Source organism: Suncus etruscus, chromosome 3, assembly GCF_024139225.1.
Source record: "Suncus etruscus isolate mSunEtr1 chromosome 3, mSunEtr1.pri.cur, whole genome shotgun sequence".
NCBI lineage: Eukaryota > Metazoa > Chordata > Mammalia > Eulipotyphla > Soricidae > Suncus > Suncus etruscus.
This window is the reverse complement of record NC_064850.1, coordinates 147537738-147550988: the sequence shown is the minus strand read 5'-3', so window position 1 is coordinate 147550988 and position 13251 is coordinate 147537738. Positions and strand designations below refer to the sequence as shown.

Sequence of the window (13251 nt, the reverse complement as noted above, 5' to 3'; positions counted from 1 at the left end):
AATAGAAAAGGATCAAATTTGACAATGATAGGTGGAACTGATCACTGTACATGAACTCAGTGCTAGAGAAAGTGACATGCAAGGCACATACCCTCATTAACAATAGTGCAAACCAGTGTCAAAAGGAGAGAGTAAGAGAAGCTAGTTGCCTGCCCCAGACAGGTGGGGGCTTGGGGTTAAATGGGAGACTTTGGTGACAGAAAGGGTGCACTGGTGAAGGGTGGTATACATTCTATGACTGAAATCCAACAGTGAACAATATTGTAACCATGGTGCTTAAATAAATAATAAAAAATACTATTGACTCCAAAATAGGTTTGTGTTTCTGCAATACAAATTACTTTTAGAATTGAAAAATTATCTCATTTTCTCCAACATATAGTTTCAGCTGATTTGTCTGTAAAAATGCTAAACAAGGGCCCGGAGAGATAGCACAGCGGCGTTTGCTTTGCAAGCAGCCAATCCAGGACCAAAAGGTGGTTGGTTCGAATCCCGGTGCCCCATATGGTCCCCCGTGCCTGCCAGGAGCTATTTCTGAGCAGACAGCCAGGAGTAACCCCTGAGCACAGCCGGGTGTGACCCAAAAACAAAACAAAAAAAAAAGGCTAAACAAATATCCCAAAGTTCATATATAAACATATGGTAGATTGCTGCATAAACAAACATGGTATTGGGTCTGGAGCGATAACACAGTGGTTAGGGCATTTGCCTTGCACATGGCCAACCTGGGTTCGAGTCCCGGCGTCCTAGATGGACTCCAGAGCCTGGCAGGAGCTATTTCTGTCTGCAGAGCCAGGAATAACGCAAGTGCCACTTGTATGGCACATTAAAAAAAATGGTATTCAACAAGGAGCACTGTTTTAAAGAGAAACAGTGTGTGTGTGTGTGTGTGTGCGCGCGCGCGCATGCGTATTTTCAACATTTTGAGACCGCATACACAAAATAATCTGTCTATGATTTTGGGACTAAAATCATCTTAAAAATTAGGACAAATTAAAATTAGACTCAGTATCCTAGTCTAACTAAATCACATAAGTAATTTATTAGAAGCTTTTAACAAATGAAGTGGGAAGAGGCATATGTGTTAAAACTTTAGGATTTAAAGCTACCAAAGCTATTTATATAAGTATATTTTGTTTGTTTTTGTTTTTGAGTCACACCTGGCTGCACTCAGGGGTTACTCCTGGCTCTATGCTCAGAAATCGTACCTGGGGAACCATTATGGAATGCCAGGATTCGAACCACCATCCTTCTGCATGCAAGGCAAATGCCCTACCTCTATGCTATATCTCTTCGGCCCCCTATATAAGTAAATTTTATAGAGATTTGTCTGTGGAAGATGAGACCAACACAAATACAAGACAGTTTTCATAAATAAAACTTTTAAACAAACAGGTTTTTATCATAAAGTTTAATTAAAGTTCAGAAAAAATTGAGTTGATAACTTTTCTGAAAAAATATATTGCCTCTGTGTACAATGCAGTTATTTTGGGAAAGGGGGTTGGTAAATTAAATTACCCTATTTTCTATTCTGTAAATGACAAGAAGTCTTATTTCCAGTCTGATTATAAGAGATGCATTTGCCCAAAATGGCTGAGAATAAATACAATAAGAAAGGCAAAAGCTAAAATGCTAAGGACATGCAAAAGGCTCTAGGAGAAAGTCTCAGAAATACCCAGAGTAGCAACAAGTAACTATTGGTAAGAAACTGCCCTTCTCTTCAATCATCTTTGTCTTTTGCTCCATGTTTGAGGATGCGTGTGAACTCAATGTAATTGAAATTTCCCTTTTTGTCAATAGGTGCTTCTCTGTACAGCTCATCCACTTCCTCATCTGTAAACCGATCTCCCATTGTGGTCAGCAGTTCTCTCAGGTAATCTTCCTGAATGGTGCCTAAAGAATAAAGAAAGCGGGATCAAATACTAATAAGAGTGAACAGTATGCCATGTCTGTTAAACTAAGCACACTATAAATAGCAAATACATGAAATATGAGATCACATTCCCAGCAATGTTCAGGGGACCTTAAGGATATAGGGGATCAAACCTGGGTCAGCATGTGCAAAAGCACCTTAACCAACTGAATTTATCTTTCTGGCTTTGTAAGCAGCATGCTCTTAACCTGTTCTTCTGGATATCAACAAACATTCTCATTTCTTGATATTAGAGAATTACCTATGTCTTTAAGAGAAAAAAATGTTACATCTCCTTTGTCCCTTCCAAATCTTATCCCTTCTTAATACTATAAAGAGTTACATTTTAGGCCAAAGTGATAGCATAGTGTGTAGAATATATATCTAGCATAAGGTCAACACAAGTTTGATCCCCAGTACAATATGATCTGCCAGGAATGATTTCTGAGTGCAGAGCCAGGAATAACAACTGAGTGGCAACTCCCCCCAAAAGAGTTCCTTTCAAGAAAGTGATGGTGTTAAGATAAGAAAAACAGGGGCCGGGCGGTGGCGCTCGAGGTAAGGTGCCTGCCTTACCTGCGCTAGCCTAGGAGACGGACCGCGGTTCGATCCCCCGGCGTCCCATATGGTCCCCCAAGCCAGGAGCGACTTCTGAGCTCATAGCCAGGAGTAACCCCTGAGCGTCACCGGGTGTGGCCCAAAAACCAAAAAAAAAAAAAAAAAAAGATAAGAAAAACGGGCCGGGCAGTGGCACTAGAGGTAAGGTGCCTGCCTTGCCTGCACTAGCCTTGGATGGACCGCGGTTCGATCCCCCGGTGTCCCATATGGTCCCCCAAGCCAGGAGCGACCCCTGAGCATTACCGGGTGTGGCCCAAAAACCAAAAAAAAAAAAAAGAAAAAAAAAAGAAAAACAGAAATGGCAGCAACAAGTCTGCACAATGATGAGTAGAGTAGCTTGGAAGTTAAAAATATGATAGCAAAGTTTAGGGTACTGTACTTAAACAGGCAAAATGGGGCCATATTGTGGGGAGCCTAGGAGACCAGAGCATAGAAACTATATTCCTATCACCAGACTATGCTGGAATTATTTAAACAATTCTAAATATTACAGGTACTATATTACAGCTACTATGCAGAATAGGAATATAAAATTCAATAATCTGATTCCAGATCAAAGGTTTACAAATATGATGAATACTGGTATATGATTCAAGAACTGAAAGGTCTGAGATAAAACAGGACTATACTGGTGTCACAGCCTATAGTAATTCACACTTTATTAAGATTGTTCTGGCATGTTGTTCATCATATTTTTACTGAAAGTTAAGTTATTCAACTTTTAAGTTACTAAACTTAAAATATTTTAAGTTATTCTTTTTTAAGTTATTCAAATAAAGGAATACATTTAAAATACAAGTATTTAATTGTTTATTAAATATTTAGGGGAAGAGGTAAAGAAGTGATTTAACATGCCATAGGAGAAATCTATCCAAACAAAGCAAAAATGGAAAAAAAAACACTCAAAGAAAGATACAATTTAATGAGGTATAATGTCATAATTTCAGTTATGTATTTTAAGTTATCATAACTAAAAACCAGCACACTGATAATTAAAGGTTGTCTCTGACTTACCAGTAGCTTCTTCATCAAAGCAAGCAAAGGCATTTCTGATGACATCTTCTGGATCTGTACCATTTAACTTCTCACCAAACATTGTGAGAAACATGGTAAAATTTATGGGACCTGGAGCTTCATTCATCATAGCATCCAGATATTCATCAGTTGGATTTTTCCCTTAACAAAAAAGAGGATCATCATTTTATTTATACCACAAAAATGCATTAAATATCATCAGAGTGCTTATTTGACAAAAAAAGATTATGCAGTTAATACCCTTTGAGTTCCGGCAAAATATTTATTAAATATTAAATGTTATCAATGAACCAGATAGCCTAAACCAGGAGCCTAAATGAACCAGGAGCCTAAAGAGTATATGCTAATCCACTAGTGACAAAAGAAAGAATATATTTTCAAAATCAAGATGTGTTTGCAACACACACTATCCTCATATGATCTTCAGAAACCTGAGGGTGGTCTTTAAAAGTTCGACTTTGTGGGGGCCGGAGAGATAGCATGGAGGTAAAGCGTTTGCCTTTCATGCAGGAGGTCATCGGTTCGAATCCCGGCGTCCCATATGGTCCCCCGTGCCTGCCAGGACCAATTTCTGAGCCTGGAGCCAGGAATAACCCCTGAGCACTGCCGGGTGTGACCCAAAAACCAAAAAAAAAAAAAAAAAAAAAAAAAAAAAAAAAAAAAAAAAAGTTCGACTTTGTAAACTACATCATTAGGCTGTGTTTTACATAACTTTAAGGCAAGAAGTAAACATAAAAGACATTCTAATATATTAATATTAAAGTTGATTATTACCCAGGGAGGCAAGCATATCATGCAGATCTTCCTTGTCAATGAAACCATCTCTGTTCTGATCAATCATATTGAAGGCCTCTTTAAACTCCTGAATCTGTGACTGGTCAAACATGGCAAACACATTGGATGTTGCGCGCTGGGGGCGCTTCTTGGTGGTCTTGGTCTTTGCCCTTTTGCTCGACATGGTGGCAGTTAAATCCTAATTAGGAAAGAGGTTGCAAGAAAAAAAAATTAACAAAAGGAAAATGGAATCAACTAGGTATGATTAAGTTACTTAAGATGTGTCTAAAAATGTAAAGCTAGTAGCATTCAGCAAAAACTTGTTAATAACTTTACTCTTAGAACCAGACTACAGAGGAAAAACCAGACTAATTCTCTAAGTTCCATTATCCTTAAGAGCTGTAACATTTAATAACTTGAAATTTAATGTTTAAAAAACCAGTTCCAGGGCCCGGAGAGATAGCACAGTGGTGTTTGCCTTGCAAACAGCCAATCCAGGACCTAAGGTGGTTGGTTCAAATCCCGGTGTCCCATATGGTCCCCAGTGCCTGCCAGGAGCTATTTCTGAGCAGACAGCCAGGAGTAACCCCCTGAGCACTGCCGGGTGTGGCCCAAAAACCAAAAAAAAAAAAAACAAAAAAACCAACCCCCCCCCCAAAAAAAAACCAGTTCCATCAGTAACTTCAAATTTCAAACTATAAGCAATATCGATAGCTCAGAGCATATCATCAAGATTACATGTCCCAAGTACTGCTATGTATACAACCTTTTAACAAAAATATCCAAACTACTGCCCAAAATAAAACAGAAGACAAGACAAAAAAAAAAAAAAAAAAACCTAGGGAGAGTGCTAGTTCTGTACAGAGTACAGAAAAGTGCAAGGAATGCTGCAGAATAAAAAAAAAATGTCAGTCAGATCTTTTTATCATCCTGGCTGAAATGTGCTCCTTTCCAAAATGAATAGAAATTAGGAACTGCTAAAACAGAGCTTCATCTCTGAATCTTCATTGCCCAATATAGTTCTTCTATTTTCTTACAGTACTTTTCTGGCTCCAAAGTAGTTCAAGAGAGGATGAAAAACTAACTGAAAAAATCGTTTTAAAATGCTTGTTTTATGGATATTACCATTCTGTCCAAACCAATGTTGTGTAGTCAAGTTAAATAAAGTGACTAGATAGATCCTCTAAATAAACATTTATAATAAAGCTTAAGTTTTTAAGAAATTAAGTTTTAGAAAGCATTACAGAAAACGTTTTGCTAACAACTTAAATTTATCCCTGTAAATTTTAAGTTAAACATAAAAAGAATGACGAGCAATTCATAAGACAATTACAACACTATCTTATCCCATTATTCATCTATCAGATTTTACCATACCATCCTTCAGACTTGAGTTGGGAATAGTAGTCTGCAAAATCGCTAACAAGACTAAGACACTGTATTGAGTTATATTCTTTCAAGCATGTCTAAAATAGGTGCTATTGATTTCACTCTGACCAGGATAACAGTTTTAAAGCTTACGTTCTGAAAACAACATTTAGCTATGATGTAGCAAAACATTAAGCCCTTGGACTATAAATAAGTCTGTGGACCGCAAAGAATTAAGTGCTACCTAGATTTCAGCACTGCAAAGTGACTTTAGAATGCACTGTCCCATCAGTTAAATATGACATTTCTAAGATTCTTTCCAGGACAAACCACATCACCCTGACTAAATTTAATTAGGGAAATAATCAGAAAATTCTACCAGGGAGAAAAAATAAAAAAAAAAAATTAGCTAAACCAGTTCTCATAGTTTAGCAGGAAATTCCACAAGTGATAGTCACACATTCCATCCAATATTCTGTTTTAGGCTTACTCGGTAGATTGGAATGTGTTTTGTGAAGATATAAACTACATGATACAGAGGCCATGATAAACATTCCTCCCTAATTTTCTAGTTCCCTTCAGCCATCCTTTCAGAAGTGATTTCACCTATTTTTGGTAGTTTGGGTGAATGGGCCACTTCTGGAGATGTTCTGTGCTCAGGGTGCTTGGAGGACTATAATTATAGTAACAAGGATTTAACCAGAGTTAGTCATGTGCCAGGTAAGTATTTTACCCCTTGTGCTTTCTCTCCAACATCCGCCTACCCTAAAGCATCCTTGATTTGATTCTGCTTTTGAGGCTAGTAAATTCCTTTATTACCTAAAGTAGGTCGAACAGTACTTTTTCTCTATACAAGATGTAGTTTTTGAAAATAGCAGGATGGGGGCAGGAGTGGTGGTACAAGCAGTGGGGCGTTTGCATTGCACGCACTGCTAGCCTAGGATGGACCAGAGCTCAATCCCCCAGCGTCCCAGATGGTCCCCCAAGTCAGGAGCAATTTCTGATCCCTCAGTGTCCCAGATGGTCCCCCAAGCCAGGAGCAATTTCTGAGTGCATAGCTAGGAGTAACCCCTGAGCGTGGGGGGGGGGGGTGAGGGGAGGGTGGTTCCAACCTTGAAGGCATATATTTAGCAATTCATAGCCCTTTACAAAACAAAACACATTTTTTCAAAAGCAGTCTGCTTTGTTTGACAATACTTTCTTCTCCTGTGGTTGCAGAATATTGTTTTTGAAACAAAGAAAATCATGAGAATTTAAGAGATTATGAGACAACTTATTTTTTAACTGGTATCTTTTTTTGGAGGGGTCACACCCGGCAGCGCTCAGGGGTCACTCCTAGCTCTATGCTCAGAAATTGCTCCTGGCAGGCTCGGGGACCATATAGAATGCCGGGATTCAAACCACCATTCTTCTGCATGCAAGGCAAATGCACTACCTCCATGCTATCTCTCCAGCCCCTGATATAATTCTTACAATTAAGTATCACTTACTTGGTTTTCACAACTTGGTTGCAGTGTTTTAGGAAATCACAAATGAGTGATGATACCTTGCATGAGGGTCTGAACTTAACTTTCAGCCTCAAGCCTGTAAAGCAAGGACTCTACTGAACTATGGTAGAACCTGGTTTGTTTTGGTCTTGGCCACATCTACTAGTGCTAAAGGCTGATTCCTGGTGGGCTTGTTGGACCACATGGGGTATCAGTGATCAAACCCAGGCTGACCATGTACAAAGCAAGCACCTAACCTGCTGTATTATCGCTCCAGTCCCCCCTCCAGAATCTTGGCTTGTCTTTAAAAAAATTTACTGTAGGGGGAGAAATGGAGCTATACCTAGTGATCCCCAGGGCTAGTCTCCTAGCTCTAAACTCATGGTCACTCCTAGCACTGCTCAAGTGAACAAATGTAGCATCTTGGACCTAACTGGGCTTAGCTCCATGCAAGACAAGCACCCTACCTGCTATACCAGCAGACTAACCCCCTAAATAATAATTAAAAAAAAATTGGGTCAGTACAAGCCGTGGCCTGACACAGAACATCTAATGCTGAATCATCCAGGTTTAAAATGATCATTTAATTATACTAAGATATACCAACTGTTCCTACTGTTTAATTCTATTTAAGAATTAAGAAAATTATTTTGCCATTTAGCAAGTTTTTATTATCACCTTTTGTGTCAGTGCTTAAATTTTTCTCAGCACAGTACCAATAAAACTATACATTTCAATGATTTTTATTCTGTAAGAAATTTCATTAATATCTGAAGAATATAATCAATTCTAAAAAATTGTGTAGACAGTAGGTGGTCGAGAAAGTGGGAATATCACTGGTTCCCCAGATTCCCATTGCCAGTATGGTTACCAATAATATCGTAATAATATGATTGTATAATTTGCCTTGCTTTGGTCCTATCTTTGTAACTGCAGCATATCAGTATTCCTATTAAATTAACATGAGTTATTTCTGGATATACAGCAAATATATATATAAATATTTTTTAATTCCTATTATTCATGGAATGTACACTGAATCCAAAACTATTTCCATTTAACCCTATATCCTTAGGTCTCCATCAGCTTTTTTTATCCTGGAAGTGACTTGCAATTGATCAAGAAATATAAATGGAGAGAATTGTATCCCTTACTCCTTTGCTTAACTAGTCTTTACTGCTCTCTCTATTGCTCTCTTCGTTCTTTTTTTATATCCTTTGTCTTTTTTTCTTTATTTATTTTAACATGTACATTTACTTTGTCCCTCAAGCCCCCAGATTGTAGTACATTATAATATTTCTTACACAAAGCAATCCAAAGCCACATAATTTATGCAACTCCTTTAACATTAAAAGCTGTAGTATTGTTGACTCAATTGATCATAATACAATAATTCATTAAGAATGAGTCAGGGCCCAGAGAGCTAGCACAGTGGTGTTTGCCTTGCAAGCAGCCGATCCAGGACCTAAGGTGGTTGGTTCGAATCCCGGTGTCCCATATGGTCATCGTGCCTGCCAGGAGCTATTTCTGAGCAGACAGCCTGGAGTAACCCCTGAGCACCGCAAGGTGTGGCCCAAAAACAAAACAAAAAAAGAATGAGTCAAAGGAACACAGCAAAGACTGTGTTAATGTGGGGGGAAAAAAAAGAATTAGGAAATTTAATGCTATAACTTTAATGTTATAGCTTCAGTGAGTTTTATGTATAATTGGTAAAGACATCTATACATAAAATAACTGGTTTCACTCATGAAAAAAGCCAGTTTTCATTCCAGAAATATGGCTCTCATGGTAAAACGTGACCAAAAATGGAATATATACTATAAAGATGAAACATAATTATCAAATATAGTATGTTTAGAAAAGATCATTTTGTGTTTCTGAAAGATTAGAATCATGATGGTGAGGAAGATTTGAAAACCTTGAATCATTTATAAGCTATGATATGTCCTTTTCAGATACAGCCTAAATTCTACCAAAAACTGTAATGTAATTAGTTGGCATCTGTTCAAGATTAAATTCTGATCCAGGAGTATCTCTTGCACCAGAAACCTGGAACATTTTAGTGATAGGAAGTTTATTTTTCTTTACCATACTTCAGATGAAATCAACACTAGTGACAAAGAAGCCAAATCGGGTATAGTACTATGATCTCCAAAAAACAGATTATTTATGATACTGTTAACTATCCCCCTTGCTATGACAATACTGACCATTTTCATCTTTCTCAAACTAGTTGAAATTGTACTCTCCACTCCTAAAAAACTTTTAGTAAAGGTATACTTCTAATAGAAGCTTAGAAAGTGAAGGTAAAATTCCAAAAGACCCAGATGTAAGCCATGTAAGCATCTGAAATTTCTACTGGTCCTAAAATAAAGTCTACCCTGGAAGCATTTAAATCTAAGATCTTGGGCTGGAACTACAGCAAACTGGCTAGGATGTTTGCCGTTCATGCTGTCTACTCAGGGATTCGGGGTACAATCCTTAGCATCCTGTATGGACCCCTGGACACTGCTAAGAGTAATTTCTGAGCTCAGAGCCAGGAGTAACCCCTGAGCTCTGCCTGGAGTGGCCCAAAAAACAAATTAAAAATTAAAAAAAGCTAAGATCTCTGGTTTGTAGGCATGTGTTTATTAAACTTGGCACAGACTTGCACAGTAGGATTTTATGAAATATGTAATATTTTAGTGTAGAAAATGAAACATCTTGTCTGATTGTAATCACAGATTCGGTTTACAGACTGATAGCATCTCATTTAAAATCAGAGAAGATAGAAATTATTTCTTTTTTAAAGTTTATTAACAGGAAAGAGAATTTTGGAGGTTATGACAAAAGGAGAGAGACAGGATAAGATTACAAAGTAGAAGAATTGGACACCAGTGTGATAGTATAGCGGTAAGGCCTTGCACACACGCAGCCAACCTGAGACCGACTGAGTTCGAGTCCGGGCATCCCATATGGTCCCCTGAGCCTGCCAGGCACGATTTCTGAGAGCAGAGCCAAGAGTAACCCCTGAATGCCGCCGGGTGTGGCCCAAAACCAAAAAAAAAAAAAAAAAAAAAAAATGAAGATAAAAAGTACAAAAATTGGGAAATAGAGATACTCTGAGTTTCACACAGATACACAGGGATAATCAGAGGGTAATCAAAATCTAGATATTTCAATAAAATGGGATTAAGCTGCATTCCATTCGATTCCTCTTATTAGAATACAATACTTGTTATAATTTGGTTAATATATATTCTTTGAAAAAACTCATTTTATACAGTACATAACGCTCAGTGGGCATTCCAAATTCAGACCAAAACCAGTCTCCTTTAATCGATAATTTTTCTTTCCCATATTAACTGGTAAATTGGTTCCAACCACAGCTATTTAAAAACATATGTATGTTCTTGTCGGCACGTTCGTTCCAGTCAACTAAGCCAGGTTTTCGGCGCCTGCGCCAACTTTCCGTGGCAGTTCTCTAGGCCTTGCCACACCCAAAAAGTTCTTAGCATTTGACAAAGGCAGGAAGTCTTAATCTTTAGAACTTGAAAGCTTTCCGGGTTAAGATTTACTCAATACATCTTATAAGATGAAACATACAGTAAAGAAAAGTCATAGTAATAAATAAGTCACTGTGGCCTAGACCTATATACTCTTAGGGTAAAATCTCAAAGGAAGATACAATTGTATCCCAAGGGTCAAAAAACAAAAAAAGAACAAAAAACTGATACAAGCTTGCACACACCTACTCAACTATTATAAAAAGAAACATTTGGGTAGTTGAACTGAGCTCCAAATCGACTCCCCCTAAGCCTAAGGAATTGTTCTGAAGCTGCAAACTAAACCCTAAATTCTTCTTGGTCCAGTCACGTTCTACTTCCCAACGTTCTAATTACAGAAGTGAATGCAGAGCGGAGGGAGGAGGCTGCTAATCTGAGCCGGCCACGTCCTCCCCAAAGGAGACACACAGCTGCCAACAACAGCTGCTGCAGGGTCGGTGCGGAAGGCGCCGGGCCAGTTTTGCGCACTCCGGATTCCGACCAGACTGCGCGAGAAAGTAAACTTAGAACAGGAGTCAGTCAGCGCCGCCAGGTTCGGGTTTCCTGGGCCGACTGTCAGGGAGCCGAGCAGCCACGTTTCCCCGGTCGGGCCGTTTCCCATCGCAGAGCCCGGCCTTGTGCTCCAAGTTGGGAGACCAGCCGCGACCCCTGCCCAGGAGCCGTCCTGGGGCCGGTCGCCGCTTTCCCAGCACCCACCGCGCGCCCCAGCACCGGAAGTGGGCTCCGAGCATCCTCACTCACCCAGCACGCACACGAGAAGCCAAACACTTCAGAGATCCCGCAGAATCTTTCACTAACCAAGCAAACACCCCTCCAACTCTCGGACCCGCCGAAGACTACACTTCCGGCCCCTTAGCAAAGCGGAAGGAAGCCGGCCACCATTCTCGGCCGACAAGTGGAACCTGCCAACTGGAGGGGGTGGGAATGTGACAACTGTGTGCGTCAGGCGCGATATTGCCCAACTGCACAGGGAAGAAGTAGAACTCTGGTTACTCTAATGTGGAAGAGCGTGCAAGAAACCCTTGATCCCGCGACCGGGTGTCTATGCTTTTTTTTGTGACTGACATTCGTATTCTTCACTCCCCCCTTTCCTCTTGGCAGATGGTTGAGCCCGCCCTTTGGTTCGGTCCCCGCACATTCCTGGGCGCGGCGAGGGGCGGGACGGGTCCGCTCAAGGCCTTGTAAGGAAATCGCTGTGCGGTCCACTGACCGCGCGACCCACGTGATCCGTCCTGGTCCCGCCCCTATTGTCGGCAGTTCGAGCGCGCCTGCACAGTTACAGGAATTTGTTGTGGCTAAGACATTTATTGTAGAGCCACTAAGAGTGCCCAATGATAAGCCCCACTTAATTAGACTTCAGCCCAGCGACCACTCCCTTTTTAGACCAGATGGCTTTTATAAAGTCCCGAGTGCTTGATGGCTCAAGGGTAACCTCTTGAGCATTTCCTGTTGCTTTCGCCACCGGGATCACTTTGACCAGACTTTCAAGTAGAATCTGATATTTATCAAAAAGGAAAACAGGCAGCCTGAAAAAAAACCTTACTAAATCTTAACAAGAAAGTAGAGAAAAATAAAGTTCTATTTCTTTTTCTTAGTCCCCAGAGGGGACTAAAACAGCTGTGAAAAACAGTCCTTTTAAACTGAACTCTGCCCAATTATTTTTTCCTCCAAAGGTAGGTGAGGACTGTATTGGTGATTACCTCGATTCTGACCTCATCTATGAAAGCACTGAATTGCCCCAAGAACACTTATTCTAACACAGAAGTTCAGTAGTTCAGGCGATCAGAACACTCCTGTAATGTGGGGTGGCCCTGTTTTCTCCTTTTAAAAACAAACTCACACTTGAGTCATCCAGATGAAAACAAAGTTAAAAACGGCAGAGTCAATATATTAAGTTAGTTTTTTTGAAGGCAGAGTTAGCGAAAAATAACTGTCCCTAATCATGGAATCCAACTAATAAAAACTGATTCATTCCCCAAACTTCAATGATGAAAACCACTGGAGATTAAAAATACAAGTTACTAGGTACATCATGTCCAAGCCAACTGAATGCCAGTTTTCTAGGGTAAATCCTGGGAAGTCATCGATTTAACAGGAGTGCAGTCATGAACAAATCTGGTCACGAAGGGACGGGGTATGATACAACTCTGGCTCAGACTTTGCTGAGGGGTGTCTGCAGTTTATGGAGTCTGACTTAGATATAGTGCCATGCAGGGTGCACACAGTCAAGCTCACACAGTCCTCTTTACAACAACAACAAAAACACTTTGAACTGTATTAAAGATATTAATTATTTTCTTTTCTTCTGAGCTTTCTCTTGTGCCAGGCTTTATTATCTTCTTTCCTTACAGTCAGTCAACAGGTGTTCAATCACATCTGCATTGCCAAGCACTGTGTGGGGTGAGGTGGTTTATGCTATTTAAAAGAACATCCTTGCTGTCTCTGAGATGAAGTTTGCAGAAGAGGGAATAGAATTGGTAGCAAAGTTCCGTGGTATCGGGGAACAAGAATG

At 39.8% G+C, this 13251-nt stretch overlaps 1 protein-coding gene across 1 annotated transcript; it reads right to left on the bottom strand.

Moving 5' to 3' along the window:
• Positions 1–1396: 1396 nt before the first annotated feature.
• On the bottom strand, positions 1397–11631 carry LOC126003804 (myosin regulatory light polypeptide 9). Its single transcript, XM_049770160.1, has 4 exons — positions 11481–11631; positions 4340–4538; positions 3545–3706; positions 1397–1893 (listed from the first exon to the last, which is right to left on the bottom strand). The coding sequence occupies exons 2-4, from the start codon at positions 4521–4523 to the stop codon at positions 1721–1723; spliced, it is 519 nt and encodes a 172-aa protein (XP_049626117.1). The 5' UTR covers positions 4524–4538; positions 11481–11631; the 3' UTR covers positions 1397–1720.
• Positions 11632–13251: the final 1620 nt, after the last annotated feature.

Excerpts from the sequence above, each read along its gene's own strand:
- LOC126003804 (XM_049770160.1), bottom strand. The coding sequence starts at position 4,523 with ATGTCGAGCAAAAGGGCAAAGACCAAGACCACCAAGAAGCGCCCCCAG. Across the intron at positions 3,707-4,339 it reads TGATATGCTTGCCTCCCTGG|GGAAAAATCCAACTGATGAA; the intron begins GTAATAATCAAC and ends TTTTTTGTTAAG. Across the intron at positions 1,894-3,544 it reads CTTTGATGAAGAAGCTACTG|GCACCATTCAGGAAGATTAC; the intron begins GTAAGTCAGAGA and ends TTTATTCTTTAG.